General features: G+C 64.0%; 2 protein-coding genes across 2 annotated transcripts; one reads left to right on the top strand and one right to left on the bottom strand.

Annotated features, from left to right (window-relative positions):
* Positions 1-143: 143 nt before the first annotated feature.
* VPS52 (VPS52 subunit of GARP complex) lies at positions 144-11,440 on the top strand. Its single transcript, XM_084648166.1, has 20 exons — positions 144-298; positions 2,591-2,675; positions 2,904-2,956; positions 3,040-3,115; positions 3,407-3,474; positions 3,765-3,940; positions 4,169-4,319; positions 4,507-4,607; positions 4,886-5,018; positions 5,256-5,313; positions 5,472-5,605; positions 5,905-6,060; positions 6,187-6,305; positions 6,932-7,055; positions 7,352-7,447; positions 7,737-7,844; positions 8,408-8,473; positions 9,009-9,120; positions 9,362-9,480; positions 10,876-11,440. Exons 1-20 carry the CDS (start codon positions 230-232, stop codon positions 11,020-11,022), a joined length of 2,151 nt encoding a protein of 716 aa, XP_084504292.1. The 5' UTR covers positions 144-229; the 3' UTR covers positions 11,023-11,440.
* A 465-nt stretch (positions 11,441-11,905) lies between these two features.
* Positions 11,906-16,944, bottom strand: RING1 (ring finger protein 1). Its single transcript, XM_084648167.1, has 7 exons — positions 16,849-16,944; positions 15,066-15,169; positions 14,619-14,779; positions 13,902-14,117; positions 13,153-13,464; positions 12,595-12,763; positions 11,906-12,336 (listed from the first exon to the last, which is right to left on the bottom strand). The coding sequence occupies exons 2-7, from the start codon at positions 15,141-15,143 to the stop codon at positions 12,235-12,237; spliced, it is 1,038 nt and encodes a 345-aa protein (XP_084504293.1). The 5' UTR covers positions 15,144-15,169; positions 16,849-16,944; the 3' UTR covers positions 11,906-12,234.
* Positions 16,945-22,906: the final 5,962 nt, after the last annotated feature.

Genomic DNA, 22,906 nt, shown 5'->3' with positions numbered 1-22,906 from the left:
TCCCCTCTATTTGGTGGGGGTGACCCCCTTTGACTCCGGGGGGCATTTTCATGCCAGTCACTCTCTTCCGTTCCCGAAAGGAGAGGTTTGTTACCTCATTTCCGGTAACACCTCTACCCCCCACCCTGTGCATCATGGGAGTTGTAGTTTTTTTTAAGGCGCACGGCCGGAAGTGAGCCCTTGGAGGCCCGGATGCGGCTGGAGCGAAAGAAGGAGCGGGGCGGGGACGATGGCGGCGCTGAGGCCCGATGAGGAGCTGGGGCTGCGGGCGACTGAGATGGAAGAAGAGGAGGGGATGGTGAGGTTCCCACAGCCCAACTTCCGGTCCCCAGGCACCCAACTTCCGGTCCCTCCCAAAATAGGCCCGTGGTAGGGAACCACCTCCTGGTGTCCAAATTGGCCCTCACCTGTCATCTACCCCCCCCCCCGCAACGTGCTGGGGGGCGGGTCTGGGTCTGGGCCTGGGCAGGGTTTGCAAGTGACCCCCTTAAGGGCTGTGTGAAATGTGGGAGCCTGAGGCTTCTGTGACCTTTGACCCTGACCCCAGTGACTCCAGGCCCTTGCTTGCATCACCCTGACCTCTGACCCCAATGCGCCCCCTTGCCTGTTCATGTGACCCCTGATCCTCGTAACCTCTGACCCCCCGAACCTCCTCCCCTCCCCCATCTGGTGCCCCTAATGCCCCGGACCTCTGCCCCTCCCCCTGCTCTGTTCCCTCTCTCTGCGCCCCCCACCCATGACTCAGCTGCCAAGGGCCCCACGTTGCCCCTCCCATCCGGACCCGGTGGCTCTGCCCCATGGCTGGCCTGGTGCCTGGGGCTGCAGCACCTGGTGGCCGTGTGTCCCGAACTTCGAGGGACGTGATTGTTCCCCTCTATTCGACACTGGTGAGGCCTCATCTGGAGTACTGTGTCCAGTTTTGGGCCCCACATTACAAGAAGGATGTGGAAAAATTGGAAAGAGTCCAGCGGAGGGCAACAAAAATGATTAGGGGACTGGAACACATGACTTATGAGGAGAGGCTGAGGGCACTGGGGATGTTTAGTCTTCAGAAGAGAAGAATGAGAGGGGATTTGATAGCTGCTTTCAACTCCCTGAAAGGGGGTTCCAAACAGGATGGTTCTAGACTGTTCTCAGTGGTAGCTGATGACAGAACAAGGAGTAATGGTCTCAAGTTGCAGTGGGGGAGGTTTAGGTTGGATATTAGGAAAAACTTTTTCACTCAAAGGGTGGTGAAGCGCTGGAATGGGTTACCTAGGGAGGTGGTGGAATCGCCTTCCTTAGAGGTTTTCAAGGTCAGGCTTGACAAAGCCCTGGCTGGGATGATTTAGTTGGGGATTGGTCCTGCTTTGAGCAGGGGGTTGGACTGGATGACCTCCTGAGGTCCCTTCCAACCTTGATATTCTATGATTCTATGATTCCTAAACACCGAGCGATGTTTGCGACCCTCGCTGAGTGCTGACCATGTTCCCTCTAATTTTTCCCACTCATGTGCGGAATTAATTTTGTTATGTGCACCGATGCATAATCACCCCCATATTGGTACTCGTAACAAAATTCATGCGGTGGGGTTGGGGCCGAGGGGTTCGGCGTGTGGGAGGGGCTCAGGGCTGGGGCCGAGGGTAGGGTGCGGGGGGGGCGTGAGGGCTCTGGCTGGGGGTGTGGGCTGTGGTGTGCGGCCGTGGATGAGGGTTTTGGGGTGCAGGCTGCCCCAGGGCTATGGTGGGGAGAGAGGACTCCTTCCAGCTCTCTCTCCCCTTAGCAGCACCTGGGCTGGGCAAGGAGAGGTGCCTCTCCCCACCACGGCAGCTCTGGGGTTGGGGCTGCAGGATAGGTACCCCGGCCCCGGTAGGTCCGAGCTGGGGCTGGGTTCGGACTGCGGGAGGGGCGCCCTGGCAGGGCCAGGCCAGGGCTGGGAGAGGGGTGCCGCAGCAGGTCCAGGCCGCAGCAGAGTTGGGGCCGGGGGAGGGATGCCCCATCCGTGGTAGGACCCCCAGTGGGTTCCCTGAGTGCCTGCACGGCACTGAATAGGCTGCTGTGTGGCCATGCAGCTTACAGGGAACTTAGCACTGGCAAGGGTCAGCGCCTATGTATCCTCTGTCTCCACGTTAGCCATGATCTTTCACCCCCTGTGGTGCCCCCAACCCCCCATAACCTCTGATTCTCCTATCCCCATCCATCCACCCTTGCTCCATATCCCCTGAACCCACCTTCAGCTGTCATCTTTGACCCCACACTGCCCCCCATGACCCTGGGACCTCCTGTTTCATGGGTGATAGAACCCCACTGACCCCTTTTTGTGCCCCACACCCCATAGCTTCCAAGTCCCATTCCATGCCCCCGTAGTCTTTTATCTCTGCAGTGAACTCTATGTTTGTGCTCCCTTCTTGACACCCACTTGTCCCTCTGTTCCTAGCCCACCTCGTAACCCTGCGCTCTATTCCCTGAACCTCTATAGCGCTTACACCCCCCAGCCTCCGGCCTGTCTAGCCTGGTTACTAGGTGTACCTCCAAGATCCCTTCCCCAGAGCCTGCTGGAGCTCACTGCTCCCCCACAGCCCCCCGTAACTGCCTGCCCTGCACTCCCTAGGGCCGTGGAGAGGAGCAGTCGCTGCAGCTGAACCTGGGGGACCTGGACCTCACCTCCGATGAGTTCATCCTGGATGAAGTGGACAGTAAGTGCGGGGGGGCCTTACCCCTGCACAGCAACCAATGGGGGGCAGACAGTGATCTGGAAAAGTGGGGGAGGGCTGTGAGGTGGGGGAGACCAGTAGTTTGGGTGGGTAGAGGGAGGTGGGGGAGCACTGTGGGGGGGGGGGGATGCAGGGAGGTGGGGGTACTGTGGGGAGGTGGGTTTGGGGGACGACTGTTATTGGGTACTGACCCAGTCTCCCCTCCCTCAGTTCACATCCAAGCCAACCTGGAGGACTCCCTGGTTCAGGAGGCGCTGAAGACGGTAAGTTGCCCCCTCCTCCCTCTCCCGAGGCAGGGGCCCAGCTGAACCCCCCCAGCCCAGCTGACTCTCCCCTCTCTCCCCAGGGCGTGGATCTGCGGCAGTACTCCAAGCAGGTGGAACTGGAGCTGCAGCACATTGAGCACGCCTCCATCAGGGACTGTATCCTGCCCCATGGAGTCCCCCTAGGGCCCGCTCTCCGGGCACAGCGTGGGTGGGGGCTGATGGGGGGAGGCCGGGCGGACGTCTTCGTGTCAGGGGCAGGTCCTTGCACCCTGGCTGTACCGCTTCATATCCTGGGGTGTCTCCCTCCACACCAGCAGAGAGGGGTGTTAAGGGGCAAACCCTTCCCCAGGAGAAAGAGGAAAATGGCCCCTACCCAGGGCCTCTCACGTGCATTCCCCCCGCCGCGTCCCCCCTGCCTATTTCCTTAGCAGCCTGCCTGCCCTGCAGACATCAAGGAGAGCAAGAACATCACCTCCCTGCACAACCAGATCACCGCCTGTGACGCCATCCTGGAGGTGAGCCCCTGACCCCCCTGGGAAACCCCCAGCCCCTTGGGCGCCGCCCTCCAGCCCCCCACCCGTAGGTCACTGCCTGTGTTAACATCCTGGAGGTGAGACCTGGAACCCCATGGGAAACCCCCACAACCTCCTGATGCCCCCAAACTCTCCCCACTCCCCAGAACACTGTCTGCAGCCTTGGCCCCCAGCCCCAGCAGCCCTCCCTGGGGTGTCTCCCAGCCCCTGCACCTCCTTGCCAGGGAGGAGGGTGTACATATCTCTGACTGTTCCCCTCCCCCCGCCCCCAGCGCATGGAGCAGATGCTGAGCTCCTTCCAGTGCGACCTGAGCAGCATCAGCTGCGAGATCCAGACGCTGCAGGAGCAGTCGGTGGCCATGAACCTGCGGCTCAAGAACCGCCAGGCCGTGCGCAGCCAGCTCAGCCAGCTGGTGGACGAGCTCGTGGTGCCAGCTGCTATGATCAGGTGGAGGGATGGGCTGGGGGCTGGCCGCTGTGGTCAGGTGTGGGCTGGGAGGTGTGGGGAGGGCACTGTGGGGGGACAGGTTGCAGGGAGATGGGGGAAGGTGCTGGTGGGTAGGGGGGCTTGGGATGCTGGCCACCACCTCTGGGGGGAGACTGTCTCCTGGGCCGGATGCGCAGGCTGTGAGGTGTGACCCTGGGATGCCTTTGTGCCTGCCCCCTGTCCCCCCAGCACTATCCTGGAGGCCCCGGTGACTGAGCAGGACTTCCTGGAGCAGCTGCATGAGCTGAACAACAAGATGAACTACGTGAAGGAGCAGGCCTTCCGCGAGACCATGGCCTGCACCGACGTGCACCACGTGCTGGACCGGCTGAAGGTCAAGGTGAGCCTTGCCCCAGGAGACCAAGCTCAGCCCTTCCCCAGAGCTGGTCACACGGGTGTCGCAGGATGGAGGTGCGGGGGGTGTGGAGCTGAGGGGGGTGGGGAGGCACTGGGAGGAAGGGGAGGGTGTCCGTGTGGGCTCAGCTTGCCCTGTGGTCCGTGATCTGCTCCCCCTCAACCCCCTGCAGGCTGTGACCAAGATCCGGGAGTTCGTCCTACAAAAAGTCTACTCCTTCCGTAAACCCATGACCAACTACCAGATCCCCCAGAATGCCCTGCTCAAGTACAGGTCAGCCATGGGTTGGGGGATAAATGAAAATCTCCCAGAATGTCCTGCTCCAGTACAGGTCAGCCATGGGTGGGGGAGGGGGTGCTAAACGGGAATCTCCCAGAATGCCCTGCTCCAGTACAGGTCAGCCCATGGGAGTGGGGACGGGAGAGTACGGGGATCTCCCAGAATCCCCTGCTCTGCTACAAGTTGGCCAGCGGGCATCTGGGGCTATGGAGCTCTCGCAGAATGCCCTGCACCAGTGGCGGGCAGTTCTCCAGGCTGACGCCCCTTGGCAGGTTCTTCTACCAGTTCCTGCTAGGGAATGAGCGGTCGGTGGCGCAGGAGCTGCGGGAGCAGTACGTGGAGACCATGAGCAAGATCTACCTGTCCTACTTCAAATCCTACACCAGCCGCCTCATGAAGATCCAGGTGAGGGGAGCCCGGGGAGAGTGGGGCAGCCCTCGGGGTGGTGGTGTAGAGAGCCCCATAGGGCAGGCATGTGGGGGTGGGGATTCCCACACACCGTGCTCTGGTTCCCCCCCATGTGAATGACGGGGTGGGGATGGGGGAATCCACCCTAACCCCCGCCGTCTGTCCTGCAGTACTGGGGGGAGGGGCTGGGGACCCCACACTGACCCCCGCCGCGTCTGTCTGTCTGTCCTGCAGTACGAGGAGGTGGCGGAGAAGGACGACCTGATGGGAGTGGAGGATACGGCCAAGAAAGATATCCTGGCTCCCTGTGCCTGGACAACTGCATTCCCTGGCACCCTGCAGGGAAAGGGTGTGGGGCTGTGGGGTGAGGGGGCTGGCTGGGAAGGCAATGGGGAGGGGGGTTGGGCGGGGCAGCATCTCCCCGCTCTTTCCCTTGACACCCTCCGCCACGGTTTTTCTCAAAGCCATCGCTGAAGAACCGCAACACAATCTTCACGCTGGGGAACCGGGGCAGTGTGATCGGGGGGGCCGAGCTGGAGGGGCCCATCATTGTGCCTCATGCCGCCCAGAAAAGCGATGTCCGCGTGAGCAAGTGGGGTCCTGGGGGGCTGAGACCCTGGCAGGGGTCAGGCTGTGGGAGTGGGGAAGGAGATGGGGAGGTGGGGGACAGGAGGCTTGGCCTGGCTGGGGTGGAGGAGAGGGAGGCTGTGACCTCTTAGGGCCAATGGATCAGGCGGGTCACTGGGGAAGCAGGTTGGGTGGGAGGCTGGGTGTGTGTCCCTGCCCCCCAACGGCAGTACCCCTTCGAGTTGCTGTTCCCCTGCCAGAGGGGTTGAGGGGGGCTGTGTCCTCCCCCTGAGCGAACACCCTCCCTCCCCGGCAGTACCCCTTCGAGTCGCTGTTCCGCAGCCAGCACTATGCTCTGCTGGACAACAGCTGCCGCGAGTATCTCTTCCTCTGCGACTTCTTCCTGGTGACGGGGCCCAGCGCCCAGGAGCTCTTCAACGCCGTCATGGGCAAGACGCTGGCCATGTTCTTGGTGAGCCTGGGGAGGGTGGGGTGGCTCGGTGGGAGGTGATGCTGGGGTGTTGCTGCAGGGAGTGGGTGGGAGATGGTGGTTGTTGGGGGCTCTCAGCCCCTTTGACTCCGTGTCCATGCACCCCAGAAACACATGGACGCGTACGTGTGTGACTGCTATGACAGCATTGCCATCTTCCTCTGCATCCACATCGTCCTGCGCTTCCGAGCCATCACGGCCAAGCGCAACGTCCCCGCCATCGACAAGTGAGTGTGGGTACGCCCTGCTCTGCCGTCGGGTGAGAGCCCCGGGATCCTGGCTCCCAGCCCCCTGCTCTGACCCACTGCCCGCGCGGTGCCGGGAGAGCGCCCCGGGGTCCTGGCTCCCAGCCCCCTGCTCTGACCCACTGCCCGCCCTGCTCTGCCGTCGGGTGAGAGCCCTGGGATCCTGGCTCCCAGCCCCCTGCTCTGACCCCCTGCACCCCACTACTCGCTCGGAGATGGGAGAGAACCCTAGAGTCCTGGTTCCCAGCCCCGCCGCTCTACCCCACTAGACCCCACTCCCTTCCCAAAGCTGGGGATAGAACCCAGGAGTCCCGGGTCCTAGCCCCTGCTCTGACCGCTGGGCCCCACTGCCTGTGCAGTGCCGGGCGAGAGCCCCGGGGTCCTGGCTCCCAGCCCCCTGCTCTGACCCCCTGCACCCCACTACTCGCTCGGAGCTGGGAGAGAGCCCTAGAGTCCTGGTTCCCCGCTCTACCCCACTAGACCCCACTCCTTTCCCAGAGCTGGGGATAAAACCCAGGAGTCCCGGGTCCCAGCCCCCTGCTCTGACAGCTGGGCCCCACTGCCCACTCAGATCCAGGAGAGAACCCAGGCGTCCCGCTGCCCCCCAGGTACTGGGACACGCTGCTGGAGATCCTGTGGCCGCGGTTCGAGTACATCCTGGAGCTGAACATCCAGAGCATCCAGAACACAGACCCCCAGAAACTGGGCTTCCTGGACACGCGCCCCCACTACGTAGGGGGGATGGGCACGGGGTGGGGGGGATGGGGAGGTCACCCTGGGAACAGTGGGTAGTGTTGATGGGAGGGGCTTGAGGGGTGAGGGGGCTTTGCAAGGTGTGGGGAGTTAGTGGACGCTCATATGGGGCGAGGGGGGCTAGGGCTGTCGGGGAAGTGGGGGGACTGGCCTAGGGCAGGGTGAGTAGTTTGCAGGGGGTTGGGGTGTCGGGTGGAGATCAGGGAATGCCGGGGGAGGAGCGTCTGGGGGTCCCTGGGAACCCTGCTGTGCCCTCAGGCCCCTTTGTCCCCCAGATCACACGGCGCTATGCGGAGTTCTCCTCTGCCATCGTCAGCATCAACCAGACCTTCCCCAACGAGCGAACCCACACGCTGCTGGGGCAGCTGCAGGTATGGGGGGCCCTGCCCTGCTGGGGGCGGGCTGCAGGTCTGGGAGAAAGACACAGCACAGTGGGGGGCGCAGTGGATACCAGGGTGGGCCCTGTGCTGCCAGAGGGCTATGGGTACTATGGGGAGGGAGATACAGCCCAGGAGACCCAGGAGTCCTGCGGCCGGGAGGGAGCTGGAGTCCCTCAGGCCCATGGTGGTGGGGCCCACCCAGCCAGGGGACCCAGGAGTCCTGGGGTCCCTTGGGCACTGGGGTCACTGACTCGGCCCCTCAGCCCCTGCTCTACCCCAGGTGGAGGTGGAGAACTTCGTGCTGCGGGTGGCGGCTGAGTTCTCATCGCGCAAGGAGCAGCTCATCTTCCTCATCAACAACTACGACATGATGCTGAGCGTCCTCATGGTAACAGCCCCCCACGTGCTCCCCCAAGAGCCAGCCTGTGCCCCCCGCCCTGGGGAACCGGCGCCTCCTAGAGGGGACAGGCCCCGCGTCCCATTCCCCACCCCTCTGAGCCTGCCAGTCCCTGCCCTGGGGCTGGATGGGAGCTGACGCCCCCAGAGGGGAAAGTCCCTGTGTCTCATTCTCTGCCCCCCTGAGCCTGCCAGTCTGTGCCCTTGGGCCGGATGGGAGCCGGTGCCCCCTAGAGGGGACAGACCCCATGTCCCATTCAAACCTCCCCCAGCCACTTACCCCCCTGCCCTGGGCCCGGCTCAGGGCCAGCGCCCCATAGAGGGGAGAGGCCCCGTGTCCCTTTTCCTGCCTCCCCCCCATCGAGCCAGGCAGCCCCCCCACCTTGGTGCTGATGGCCCTGCAGTGACAGGTCACACACGCCCCCACTTGGTGCTGACTGCCCTGGGGTGACAGGTCACACCCTCTGCCCTGTTCCCTGCCGCCCCCGCCCCCCCGGCTTGATGCTGACGGCCCTGGGGTGACAGGTCACACCCCCTGCCCCATTCCCTCCCCAGGAGCGGGCAGTGGAGGAAAGCAAGGAGGTGGAGGGCTTCCAGCAGCTGCTTTCAGCCCGGTCCCAGGTGAGTTCCCATGCGCCATGCAACTAGGGCCAGAGCATGGGCTGTGGGTCCAGGCAGGGGGCACTGACCTGGGGGGTGGGGATCTGGAACAGACGGGGGTGCAGGGCAACGGGGGGGGCTCTGGAACAGACGAGGGGCACGGTGAGGAATCCGTTGAGCCCGAGCTTCGTCCTGGGGTCACAATTGTCCCTTCTGGCCTTGGAATCGAAGAATGTGTCATGTGGCCTTTTGGGGGGGAGGGGGTGGAGGTGGAGTGGGGGAAGGGGGTCTAACCACCTGGTGCTACCCTAAGGCCCCCCCCCATGGGGTCTTCCCACCCAGCGGAAACCTTCCTAGGGAGCCCTGATTCCAGCCTGGGACCCTGGGGTAGCAGATGAGTGGGGGGGCAAGGTGCTGTGCTGGGCGGAGGGGGCAGTGCTGGGGTGGGAGCGTGGGGAGGATGGGGGGGCAGGGCTGACGCTGGGATGGGGGTGGGAGTGTGGGGAGGGTGAGGGGGCAGGGCCGGCGCTGACTCTCTCCCTCCCCCCACCCCCAGGAGTTCATCGAGGAGATCCTGTCGCCCCCGTTTGGGGGGATGATCGCCTTCGTCAAGGAGTCGGAGTCACTCATTGAGAAGGGGCAGCTCGACCGGCTGCGTGGGGAGGAGGGTGAGACACAGGGACCCCCCTGCCCCCTACACGATGAGGGTGACAGACAGGGACCCCGTTCCTACCCCCTTGTCTCCACCCCCCCACTGGCTACACCAGGAGGGGAGCTGCAAGGGTCCCTCAGCTGACAGTGTGAGCCTGTCCCTCGTGCTGGGTTCTCTATAATTGGGTTCCCCAGACTGGGGGGTGGTTCTAGGCTCCGCCCCCACCCCAGTGGCACTGACCCCCCGTCTCTCCCCAGCCCGGGTGACCCAGCTGGTGCGCGGATTCTCTACCACGTGGAAGGCCTCGGTGGAATTGCTGAGCCAGGACGTCATGAGATCCTTCAGCAACTTCAAAAACGGGACCAGCATCATCCAGGTGAGACGGGCAGCGAATCACAGAGCCAGAAGGCTGGCAGGGACCCCCAGAGGCCACCGAGTCCAGCCCCCTGTGCTGAGGCCGGGCCAAGTAAGGCCAGCCTAGCACCGCCCGCCCTGGGGAGCTTGTCCAACCTGGCCTGAAAAACCTCCAGGGATGGGGATTCCCGGGTGTGGGGGCTGGTCTGGGGTCCCAGCCTCCCCCAGCGCCTGGTCCGGGGCTTTGCTGCCCGGGGAGTTAGAAAATGTTTCCTCATCTCCAGCCGGACTCACCCCTGCTGCAGAGTGAGCCCCTTGCTCCGCGTCCTGCCTCCCAGGGATCCCCATCCTTTCTAGAAGAGCCCGGGGCAGAGCTGAAGGCTGCTCTCAGCCCCTCCTCAGGACTAAACGAGCCAGGTGTTTTTAACCTGATCTCACAGGTTGGGTTCCCTAAGCCTTTGTCACTTGTGGTGTTCTCCTCTGGCCTCTCCCATTTGTCCCCAGCTCTCCTAAACTGCAGGGCCCACAGCTGGACACTCTCCAGCTCCGGCCAAGCGGGACAGTTACCACACAACACCCCTGTTAACGCAGCCCAGCGTGACATCAGCCTTTTCCACAGCGGCATCACGGGGCTGGTTCACACTCTGTGTGATGCACTGTAACCCCAGCTCCTTCTCAGCGGTGCGCCCCCCAGCCAGCTAGGCCCTAGACTGGAGCTGGGTGTTTCAGTTCTTCTGCCCCAGTGACTTACTTTGCACTTTATTGAATTCAGACCAGTTCTGCAATGTGTCCAGGTTGTTTTGAAGTCTAACCCCGCCCACCACAGTGCTGGCAACGCCCCCACCTCAGCCAGGGGTCAGCTGCAGATTTTATAAGCAGCATCTCGGCTCCATTCTCTAAGCCATTAATAAAACTATTGACTAGGACAGGAGCCAGGACCGACCCCGGCAGCACCCGGAGATACGCCCTCCCAGTCTGACAGCACCCGCCAATACCTAGTGTGCGGACAGGCTCCCCGCTCTCAGTCACTTCATGTAGCCCCCACATCCCTTGTTTGCTGAGGAGACTGGCCTGGGGGGCTGTAGCTAAAGCCCAGCTTCCTCCCCAGACCCCTGGCAGAGCCGGACGGGAGGGAGGCTGGGATGTTATTTAGAACCCTGTTACCCTGCATCTGCTCACCCAGTGAGGGGCTAATCACTTGGCCCAGCAGCTGCACAGGTATTGACCTTATGTATGGGGGGGTGGGGTGTCTGCCTCAGAGCCAGCTCCCGCCAGGGGGCTGGAGTGCAGGGGAGGAGGGGGCACCAAGGTCCGGCAGGTGTTAAAGAGGGGGGAGGTGCCACTGTCTGGCAGGGAGAGCCCTGGGAGGGGATGGACATGGGGGGGCTCTGACTCTCGCATGCTCTCTCCCCTGCAGGGAGCGCTGACCCAGCTGATCCAGTACTATCACCGCTTCCACAAGGTGCTAACTCAGCCCCCCCTGCGCGCCCTGCCGGCCCGGGCCGAGCTCATCAACATCCACCACCTCATGGTGGAGCTGAAGAAACACAAGCCCAACTTCTAGGAGAGGGGAGCCTGCACGTGCCCCCCTCCAACCCTGCCCCTGGCATGGGCAGATTGGCGCAGCCCCCTTCCCCGTGTGGGCACAGGGGTGGTCTGTGCCCCCTCCCCCCACCTGCCCAATGCACTGTGGGGAGTGGAAGATCCTTGTCCCACATTTTCCCCCGCCCCATGGAGCCCTGCCCCATGCTGCTATAACCTCCTGGGACCAGTCCAACCCCAGCACTCCCCACCAACCTGTGGGGCCCCTATGGTTGAGGGGTGGCTCCAGGCTGCATCCCTCTCTGCCCTGCAGGGGCTCCCCACAAGGGAAGGTGAGGGACCTGCAGGTGGGTGTCGGGGGGGGGCGCTCTTCTCCCCTCCAGATTGCTTGTGTGTGTGTATCTGACTTTGAACAGTGACAATAAACTCCCTGCTACTCACTAGCTTGTTTGGGACCCCTGGCATGTGATGGGGGAGGGGCAGAACAGCAGGGAAAACCCTCCCCCACCCTAGCACAGGGAGGGGCGATGGGGTGGGACTCAGGACCTGCGGCTGGTACCTGGCTCAGATACAGGTGCTCCAGCTGCCTAGACTCCCCCAGCTCAGACCAGTGTGTCCAGTTCATCCAGTACCTCCCCTCCCACTCCAGCCTGTAACCCCTCCCCAACCCAAGGGGGAGCCAGGACTCTTAGGTGCTCTCCCAGCTCTGGAAGGGGAGTAGGGTCTGGTGGGCTAGAGCAGGATCGGGGCTGGGAACCAGGACTCCTGGGTCCTCTCCCTAGCTCTGGGGGGGAGTGGGGGCTGGTTGGTTAGAGCAGTGGGGTCTGGGAGCCCAGTTCTCTGAACATAGGGCCGAGGCTCCTCCACCTTCCCCCCCAGACCCCAAGAGACTCAGACGCTGATGCTTCAAAGACCCAAATTGCTTAATGAGCCACAAACAGCAGAACCACTGTGAAAAGCCCCCAAAGCAAATCCCCCCCACAGCAGGGGGGGAAGCAGCAGGCATCCCTGTGCAGGGGGGACAAAGCAGAATCTAAGGGGTACCCCTTAGGGGCAGGCGTCTGTCCTGGGAGCAGCACCCCGTCCTTGGGGGGATGTTTCCAGCTTTTGGGGGGCCCTGCCTGGGCCCCCAGCCCTGCTGGCTCCAGCGGCCGTACACGGGGGCGCAGCAGCAAGGCGATTGCTGGGCTGAGTTCCATGGGGGGACGGGCCAGTTCTGGTCAGAGGGGCCCCCCTACTTCTGCTCCTTGGTGGGGGCATAGTACAGCTCCAGGGGCTTGGTGACCTTCCAGAACTTCTCGTTCACCAGCTCCAGGGTGAGGGAGCCATTCAGAGTCTGCGGGGAGATGGGGTTAGTGGGGGGGGGGGAAGAGCACCCCCCTGCTGCCCCCGCCCCCCACAGAACAGCCCCCTACTGCGGCAATGGGGCCAGTCCTGACTGCCAGGGGAGAGCGCCCCCTGCTGCCCCCGCCCCCAAGTGCATCAATAGGGCCAGCCCTGACTGCCAGGGGAGAGCGCCCCCTGCTGACCCCTGACCCGCAGCACAGGCCCCTAGCACTGCCCTAGGGCCAGCGTTGCCTCCCAGCCCCCGTACCGTGAAGGGCCCCCCGGAGGTGGTGATGTAGATCGTGTACTGCTTCTCGCTCACATCCTCCAGGCCAGGGGCCTCGGGGCCAGGGGCTGGCGCCTCCTCCAATGCGATGCGCAGGGCCAAGTACTTGGAGAGGTGGTCCACCGTGGCGTTAGCCGTCGTCTTTACGTACCTGCCGGGCACAGGGCAGGGTGAGGGGGACTGCCTGGACTGCCGGGGGGAAGTATGGGTGCTGGGGGGGGTATGACTGCTGGGGGGACGGACACAGGGGCAGGTCACTTTGGAGGCTGCGCTTGGGAGAGGCGCAATGGGGTGGGAGCGGGCGGGCATATGTGACAATGGGGTGCTGGACTCTTGGGGTCCCCAGGCTCTCCCCTCTGCTGCAGCTGGCTCGGGGGAATCGTGGAATAGAGGGGCCCCTGGAGGCTGCTCTCACCTGGTCTGGTAGAACTCCCACTTCCTCCCAGCACGGGGAGCAGCCTGGGTTCTAGGAGGGGGACCCTGGGGCTCGGAGGCTCGTGGAATGGAGGGGCCCCTGGATGCTCAGGGGGCTGCTCTCACCTGGTCTGGGAGTATTCCCCCTTCTCCACCAGCACGGGGTGGGGGCGGAAGACGAGTTCAATCTCGCTGCTGCCCGGCTCGACACCCGGCTCGGGGGTCCCGCAGCCCCCCCCGTCGTGCGAGGTCTCAGGGTCAGGGTCGGGCTCAGGCCCCGAGTCGTCGGAGGCGCGTGAGCGCTTGCGGCTGGGGCCGGCCTCAGGGTGGCTGGGGGCTGAGGCATTGCTCAGGTGGGAGCGGCTGTCGCAGTTGTCCTCCCCCCCGCTGAACGTGGTGTTGTCGGACTCCTGGTGCAGCTTCCGCACCCGCTGCGCCCTGGGGTGGGGAGGAGCAGAGCGGGGTTACTGGGGGGAGGGGCAACGGAGGGGGATTATCTGGGGGAGGGGGAGCGGAGGGAGAGCGGCTGGAGGGGGGAAAACAGTAGGAAACTCCCTGCAAAACCTGTGGGAAATGCCAAACTGAGCCAATAGACGCAGCACTCGCTTTGGGCCGGACCCCTCAGCCGGCCCCAGCCCCCCAGAGCAGGGCGTTGAGAGCAGCGCTAACGGGTGGGATTTAGGGAGGGTGGGGAGGGTCCCGAGGGACGGGCGGGGGGGCAGGGGCACGGCTATAGCGACACCCTGGTTCCTCTGCACACAGAAACTGTGGTAAAAACCCAGGAAATTCCCTGCCAACAACAGTGTGAAATGCGGCCGTGATCCTGGGGAGACCCTGCCCGCCCCCCCCAGGACGCCTCGGTCCTGCCCCCCCACCTGTGCATGGCCTGCATACGGAGCCCCTCCTCGATGCTGCTGCTGAGCGCCTGCTGGTTGTGGAGCCGGCTGAGCTTGGCCAGCACCCGGTCCTGGTGCGCCTCATACTCGTCCCGGCTCGGGTAGATCTTGGAGATGAGGGCGTCGAAGTTGGGGTCGGGACGGAGCGAACGCTTGGAGACCAGCTTCTTCCGGCAGGTGGGGCACTCCTTGTTCCTGCACCGAGGGGGGGGGGGTTATCCCGGGCATGGGCGCCCCCACCCAATACACCCCCCAGCCATCCCTTCCCCGTCTGCCCCCCACAGCCACCCCTCACCCGATGCACCCCCCAGCAACCCCCTGATCCACCCAGCCCTTCCTCGTCTGCCCTCCATAACCGCCCCCCACCCGATGCACCTTCCAGCGACACCCCCGGAGCCATCCCCCACCCAATATACCCCCAAGTGACCCCCAACCCACCCGGCCCTTCCCCGTCTGCCCCCTGCAGCCACCCCCAACCCGATGCGCCCTCCAGCAACCCCCCGCTGCAGCCACCCTCCACCCAATACACCCCACAGTGACCCCCCGACCCACCCAGCCATTCCCCAGCCACCCCCACCCAATGTGCCCTCCAGCGACCCCCCACAACCCCAGGTCTTCTCTGACCTGCTCCCAGGCAGCCCCATCCCTTCCCCAAGACTCCCCCTTCACTTCCGCCTCTCCACGCGGCCCCCGTACCCGCTGCGCAGGGCGGTGACGATGCAGTCGGAGCAGAAGCGGTGCAGACACTCCTTGGTGGTCATGGTGTTCTTCAGCATGTCTAGGCAGATGGGGCACATCAGCTCGCTGTGTAGGCTGCGTGGGGACACCGCGATCTCCGTGCTGTCCATGATGGCCTCCTGCCGAGGGTGGGGGGGTGTCAGAGCCCAGGCACCCACAGACCAGCCACCCGCCCCCCCCTTCCAGCCTGGTCTCCCCATGCCCCCCCTTCCAGCCCAGTGCCCCCACAGCCCCACCTCCCACTTTGGTGTCCCCCCAAGCCCAGCCCTGTGTCCTCACCCCCCTACCCCACCAAATCAGATCAATGGGTCCATCCAACCCACCCCCCAAGCCTGTTATCCCCACCCCGTCCCATCCCCCAGCCCAGTCGCCCCCTCGCCTCTCTCCCCCCCTCACATGTCTCACCTGGGGGGTCCGGTGCAGCTCATACAGACTCAGCTCCCAGGTCTTGCTGGCGCTCTGAGCATTGGCCGGGGTCGCCATGGTGGTGGGGGCTGAGGGGAGGGGAGCTGGGGGGGAGACAGATTAATGGGGAGCAACCAAAGCTGGGGTTACCTAGGAAGCCCCCCACATACACCGAGCCCCCCAAAGGCTGCCCCTTGAGCCTCCCACTCTTCCCCCATATCCCAGCCCCCAGGGTCCCCCGAGCCAGAACTGCCCCGCCTCAAGTCACTAGGCTTCCCCCCCATTCCCAGCCCCCCCCAGGGTCCCCCCAGCTGCAGGGTCCCCCCAGCTGCAGGCTCCCCCCCTTCCCCTGCCCCCCAGGGTTCCCCCAGCTGCAGGCTCCCCACCCTTCCCAGCCCCCCAGGGTTCCCCCCAGCTGCAGGGTTCCCCCATCCCCAGCCCCCCAGGGTCCCCCCAGCTGCAGGGTTCCCCCCAAGGCCCAGACCCCCAGGGTCCCCCCAGCTGCAGGGTCCCCCCCAGGCCCAGACCCCCAGGGTCCCCCCAGCTGCAGGGCCCCCCCATCCCCAGCCCCCCAGGGTCCCTCCAGCTGCAAGGTCCCCCCCAGGCCCAGCCAAACAGGGTCCCCCCAGCTGCAGGCTCCCCCTCCTTCCCAGCCCCCCAGGTTCCCCCCAGCTGCAGAGTTCCCCCATCCCCAGCCCCCCAGGGTCCCCCCCAGCTGCAGGGTTCCCCCATCCCCGCAGGGTCCCCCCCAGCTGCAGGGTCCCCCCCCAGGCCCAGCCCCCCAGGGTCCCCCCAGCTGCAGGGTCCCCCCCCAGGCCCAGCCCCCCAGGGTCCCCCCAGCTGCAGGGTCCCCCCCAGGCCCGCCCCCCAGGGTCTCCCCAGCTGCAGGGCCCCCCATCCCCAGCCCCCCAGGGTCCCCCCAGCTGCAGGGTCCCCCCCAGGCCCAGCCCCCCAGGGTCCCCCCAGCTGCAGGGTCCCCCCCCATCCCCATCCCCCCAGAGTCCCCCCCCAGCTGCAGGGTGCCCCCCCAGGCCCAGCCCCCCAGGGTCCCCCCAGCTGCAGGGTCCCCCCCAGGCCCGCCCCCCAGGGTCTCCCCAGCTGCAGGGCCCCCCATCCCCAGCCCCCCAGGGTCCCCCCAGCTGCAGGGTCCCCCCCAGGCCCAGCCCCCCAGGGTCCCCCCAGCTGCAGGGTGCCCCCCCATCCCCAGCCCCCCAGGGTCCCCCCAGCTGCAGGGTCCCCCCCATCCCCAGCCCCCCAGGGTCCCCCCCAGCTGCAGGCTCCCCCCCATCCCCAGCCCCCCAGGGTCCCCCCCAGCTGCAGGCTCCCCCCCAGGCCCAGCCCCCCAGGGTCCCCCCAGCTGCAGGCTCCCCCTCAGGCCCAGCCCCCCAGGGTCCCCCCAGCTGCAGGGTCCCCCCCATCCCCAGCCCCCCAGGGTCCCCCCAGCTGCAGGCTCCCCCCCAGGCCCAGCCCCCCAGGGTCCCCCCAGCTGCAGGCTCCCCCTCAGGCCCAGCCCCCCAGGGTCCCCCCAGCTGCAGGGTCCCCCCCATCCCCAGCCCCCCAGGGTCCCCCCCAGCTGCAGGCTCCCCCCCATCCCCAGCCCCCCAGGGTCCCCCCAGCTGCAGGGTCCCCCCCATCCCCAGCCCCCCAGGGTCCCCCCCAGCTGCAGGCTCCCCCCCATCCCCAGCCCCCCAGGGTCCCCCCCAGCTGCAGGCTCCCCCCCAGGCCCAGCCCCCCAGGGTCCCCCCCAGCTGCAGGCTCCCCCCCAGGCCCAGCCCCCCCTCACCGACTCTCCGAGTCCAAGACACAAACAACGTTTTTTTCCTCCTTCACTTTCGGGGGGGGCGGGGCCTCCCCTCCACCAGAGACGTCACTTCCTCCCCTCCTTCCCCGTGACGTCAGGCACTCCCCCTGCCCCCGCCGGTGATGTCACCCGCCCAGCCACGCCCCCTCCCGAAGCGGAACGGGGCGGGCGGGGATCCCGGGGAATCCCCCCCAATGGGATCCCCACGTCCCCTCCCCCAGAGAGACCCCCCAAATCCCCTGGAGAGACCCCCGAGACAGAGACCCCCCAGCCCCCCTTAATTGGACCCCCCAAATCCCCTGGAGAGACCCCCGAGACAGAGACCCCCCAGCCTCCCTTAATGGGACCCCCACGGCGCCTCCCCCAGAGAATCCCCCGCCCCCCCGGAGAGACCCCCCCAGCCCCCGTTAATGGGATCCCCACGGCCCCTCCCCCAGAGAGACCCCCCAGACCCTCTGGAGAGACCCCCGAGGCAGAGACCCCCCAGCCCCCCTTAATGGGACCCCCACGGCCCCTCCCCCAGAGAATCCCCCGCCCCCCCGGAGAGACCCCCCCAGCCCCCCAACAGACCTTCCCGAACGCCCCCTCCCCCAGCCCTTCCCACAGGGAGGTCCTGGCCCCAACAGAGACCCCCAGACCCCTTTCCGAAGGGGGTTTAACCATCCCCGTCTCTCCCTTCCCCCCAGAGAGAGAAACCCTGCCCCCCGCAGACCCCTCACAGCAGGCAGAAACCCTGAGCCTTGCTCCCCAAGGGGCTTAACCCCCGAGACCGGGACCCCCAGCCCCCCGAGACAGAGACCCCCAGAGTCTATTCGCCATAGCTGCGGGACCCTCCCCACACACTCTTCCCCCCATGTGTGATTTACCTGCCATTACCCCCCCCAACACCTCCATCAGGGCGACTCCAGAACTTGGGAGCTGAGGGGGTGCAGGTCAGCAGTGGGGGGCGCTGGCAGCGCTGTGGTTGGAATTGAAGGGCACTGGGTGGGGTTGGGGTGGGGGCTCAGGCGAGCAGATGGGGTGAAAGCGGGTGGGAAGGCTGCCTGCCAGTGCCCCCTTCCTGCCCCACGTCTCAGTCTCTTTCTCTCCCCCAGCCTCCTGGCCTGACCCCGCCGCCATTCACCCCCCTGGGGACAGGGGCTCGGTGTTTGCTGGGGGGAGCCGAGTCGGGATGCTGGGGGAGGAAAGGGGGTGGGGGTGGGGCAAGGCATGGCTAAGAAGGGGGGAGGGCGGGGAGTGGTGGCTGCTCCGGGTGTCTCTGCTGGGCCTTTGAATAGGGCTGGGACCACACAGGCTGCACCCCTCCCCTCGCCCCCCGCCCATTGTGCCCAGTGAAAGGGCCCAGAGGATTATGGGGCGGGGGTGGGGGAGTTAGCTCGAGTGTTGGAGTTGGGAGGGCTCACACCAGACACAGGCAGAGCCCCACCCCCCTCTCCTCACTGCCCCGTCACCCCAACCCAGGGTCCCCCCTCCCCTCCCCTCCCCTCCCCTCTGCCCCTTGGTTCTGCTGTCAGGCCGGCAAACCCTGGAAATGGCCCCTTAATACTTGGGGGGGGCACTGTACCCTAAAACCTGAGCCACCTGCATGCCCCCCACCTGTCAGCCAATCAGGGAGTGTCGCCTTCACACCGTTGGCCAATCAGGTCATGCCAAATCCATATCTCCCCACCTCTTGTCCAACCAGAATGGGTGTGGGGAGGGAGCTGGCAAGCACATTCAGCCAATCAGGTTTGTGACCTTCCCCAGTAGCCAATCAGAGGGCACTGTCTATATTCCCTGCCACCTGTCAACCAATCAGGTGGCATCATCTGTATTTGCACCCCCACCTGTTGGCCAATCAGTTTTCACATGGTGAAGGTGGGGACGGATCATCCCCAGGTTATGGGTTCTCCCCTCAGCCACCTGCCAAGGTCAGCCACTGGTTTCCGGAGATAATGAGATGGGGGGTCAAAGGGCAGAGGTCATAGGGGCTGAAAAGTTTGGGGTTGATGGATGAGGGAGGTTGGGAGATGAGAGTCGCCCGCCACGCCCCACCCACCCCCAGGCCAGCCAGTCCCTCCCCTGGGGCCGGATCAGAGACAGCGTCCCCTAGAGGGGACAGGCCTCATGCCCCATTCCCTACCCCCCTGAGCCAGCCAGTCCCCGCCCTGGGGCTGGATTGGAGCCAGCGCCCCCCTAGAGGGGAGAGGCCTCACGCCCCATTCCCCCAGACTGTGTGGGGTGCTGTGGGGGTCATCCCCCCCGTCTTCACCAGGTGTCGATAGGAAACCCCGGCTCACGACGTCCACACTCAATTCTTGGGCACAGACACAAGAATTGCGTTTGGACAATCAGGAGCCGGCATTCAGTGCAGGGTGCAGACAGAGTCGGGGGCTGGGGGATATGTGGGGGCAGCCACGGTGCAGGGAGGGGTGCGAATGACAGCATGAGGGGGACAATTCACACACATCACCACCAATGAGTAGCGAGACCAACACAGGACGGCAACATGCTGATAAGCATTTGGGTTAGAACAGGTGTGGACTGGGGTTCAGATCAGTGTGAAGTCACTATGCAAACATGTCAGCTCACACGTGTCACATGACACGTCTGAACTGGGCTGGAAACCCATGGACTTGCACATGGGTGAGCTGTGATGCAAACACATTAATTCAGACACGCTATACAATCATACATGTAATCATACAAGATCACACACATGCATCACACACCATACAGAAGCATATATGTGAATACACACACAGTGCCTGATGCAAACATACATGAACCCACAATAAATGAGTCTGATACAAAAGTGAACTCTGTTGTCAATAGAATTGTCTAAACATGTGACTCTACACGTGCAAACAGGGCAATCACCACATGTGAATCTGGTCATGTGACCTCATATACGAGTGGCTACAAATGCACATAAACCCGCACACTCACATGTGTGACCCCTGGCATGAACATGTGTCCATTTGAACATGGCAGTCATGAGCTGTTACGCAAACAGGTGTTAACGCACAGCCATACATGTGAGCTGTCATATGTGTAAACTCAAACATAGGAACTGACACATGGGATCTGGTCCAAATATGTGGAATCATGGGTCACATGTATGAACTCTGATGCAAACATTTGTTAACTCACATACGTGCCCTCTGATACATCCATGAACAAAAAAAACCAAACATGTGACCTTGTGTGGCACAGACATGAAGTAAAAAATAACCATGATGTAAATACATGTGAGCTCAGCACCCACATGACTATGCATACATAAGCACAAACACACATGAACTCAAACATGCTCTTACATGTAGGAGCTCTTCAAACATGTGAGCTCATGCATGTGAGTTCACATATGCATGTGATGTAAACTGAACACAGCTGAGCTCACAGACATTTGAAAAGGCTAATTAACACCCACAAACTCACATACATCATCTGGCACAACTGTGAGCTCCCATGCAAAGCCACATGACCTCCGGCGCACCCGAATTCACGAGCAGCACAGGGTCTGACATGAGTGCACACGGAATTGCACAAGCGTCAATGTGTCTTCACAAGAACTCGAATGCAGACATGCATGAACTCACAAATAAATGTGATCCAACGTTGTCTGATCAGAAATAAACATCAATTCATATGTTCTTATAAACACACATGAGCTCACCATTAAACATGGCGTCTGCTTCACACGTGATCTACACGTGGCTTCACCCAAGTGTGAGCTGTGATGTCAGTACATGTGATCCCACATACATGATCCTCCTCACACATGAAATTACAAGGAAGTAAATTACACGTGCATGCACACACACGGCCTCCTGAACTCAACGACCCTTGTGACCTGGGTCCCACATATGAACCCAGATATCTTGTGAGCACACGTGGATAATCCCAGGAATTCACATGTGTGTGACCTCAGGAACTCACCCATTACCTCCTAACACACACACACACTCAGGCAATTAACGAAAGAAGGGAACTCACCCTGTAGACCCCGACCCCTGGCACCCAGACACAGGACGTGGACTGAGGGGGGAGTGTCTGAGACAGCCCAGCCCGGAGTAGTCCCTCGGGATGGTCCCAGGACAGGGTGGTCCCCAGGGATTCAGTTCTCGGCCCACCGAGGGCTGAGAGGTCCCACGGAGGGTTCCCTCGGATAATGCATGTCACATGCTAGCACCTAGGAGACCTTACAAGCTACACACTGACATGCAGAACCCCTCCATCCCACATGCCTGACACACACTAACAGACCTCCAGCAACATGCCAACACACAGACGCTGTAAATCCTACCCACTAGGGAGCAGTGCACGTCACAACCCTCACGCTACACGCATGGACACGGACACTGCAAAGCTCTGCAAAGGGGTGTGTGACTCCTACACAATGACACAGGCGTGTACACACACTTGACCACAGGGGACACCTTGCAGCCCTCCCGATGACGCAGAGGACACCCAAAATCCGGCATGCTAACGAACACGCGAGCCCACACCCAGACACACAGGGACCCCCACCAGTCCTCACACCACCCCAGACCCACGGACACGCGTGCTGGCAGCTGGACTGCGTAGCCACTTGCACACACGGGACGCCCAGCGCACGCAGGCCCCACGCGTTGGCCCAGCCAGCCCGGCTACCACGTGTGTGACACGCGCGTTAACACGCGGGACCCCCCCCCACGGGGGGGACTGACACAACCCCAGGAGCTAACACAAGTGACAGCCCCTCCAGCCCCCCCCCGACCAGCAACTCCCGCCTAGAAACAGGTGGGGAGAGACGGCTGGACAGACCTCCCCCAGCCCCCCGACTCGCGGGTTTCCCCATCAGACACAAAGCAGAAGGTTTTGGAAAGTCCCGGGCTGTCCGGCTTCTCCATCTGTCCCAGGCCAGCCGTGGAGGGGTGGGGGGGTTGACACCAGTTCCCCACTTTGGGGTCAGTGTGTGCTGGGGGGGCCCCCAAACTCCACCTGTCGCCTTCCTAAATTCCCCCTCATGGGGCGGGAGAAAAGGGGTTAATTTCTGCTCCCCTTCCTGCCCCACAAATCCCTCCCGATCCAGCCCCCTATTCCTTCCCCCACTTCCCCGCTCACTACCCCCCATCCCGTGTCCCAGCCGCCACACAACCTGCCCGCTCCCAGCCCCATTCCTGCCCCCCAAATCCCCCCACAAACCCCTGCAGCTCCATTCCCGCTCCCAGCCCCAGTCCAGTCCCCTTCCCCCCACAGCCCCAGACCTCCAGCCCCAAATCCCCCCTGGCACCAATCCCGCCCCCTCTGAATCCCCCAGCCCCTACCCACCGGCTCCCTCTCCCCTGGGGGCTCCGGCCGAGCCCCCACCCCGCAATGAGATGGGGGTGGCTGGTTTCCTCCCTCCTCCCCACAGCAGCTAAGAGGGGGGCTGCCCCCCATCTCTCCCTCCCCCCATTCCCCATGGGGGCGGACGGATCCCCCCACCCCGAACCCCGGTCCTGGGCTCTGTGCGCCGGCTCTGTCCCGGGTGTGTGAGCTGGGGCATGCTCCGGCCGGACCCCCCCCTCCGCAGCCCCCCCCCCCGAAGGGGCCGGGCAGCTGGGCCACAATAGGCGGCAGGGGGAGGGGGCGGGGGACCCTCCGGCCGGCTGAATGGTCTCGGGGGAAGCTGCCTGAATGGGGATGGGTCCGCCCCCTCCCCTATGGGGCACGGTGTGTGTCCCCCGCCGCCCCTCGGCCGGGCAGCCACTCAGGGCGGTGGGGAGGGGTCTTAGACCACCCCAGAGGGCCAGAGACCCCCAGATCCCAGCACACTTGGGGGGCATGGCGAGGGGCTCAGACCACCCCAGACGGGCAAAGACCCCCAGCTCACTCGGGGGGCAGGGCGAGGGGCTCAGCCCCCCAGATTAGGGCTCAGAGAGGGGAAGAAGGGAGAAGGGCTCAGACCCCCAAAGGGCCCCCCCATCCTGGCTCTGACACACGAGAGTCCCTCCCTCCCCTCTGCCCCCTTTGTGCGCGGCTCCTCCGCCCCCGGCCGTTGCCCTGAGAGATGGGGCTGTGAATGGGGAGGCAT

This window comes from Lepidochelys olivacea, assembly GCF_965140295.1.
Source record: "Lepidochelys olivacea isolate rLepOli2 genome assembly, chromosome: 14".
Lineage (NCBI taxonomy): Eukaryota > Metazoa > Chordata > Testudines > Cheloniidae > Lepidochelys > Lepidochelys olivacea.
This window is presented reverse-complemented; position numbering and strand designations above follow the sequence as displayed.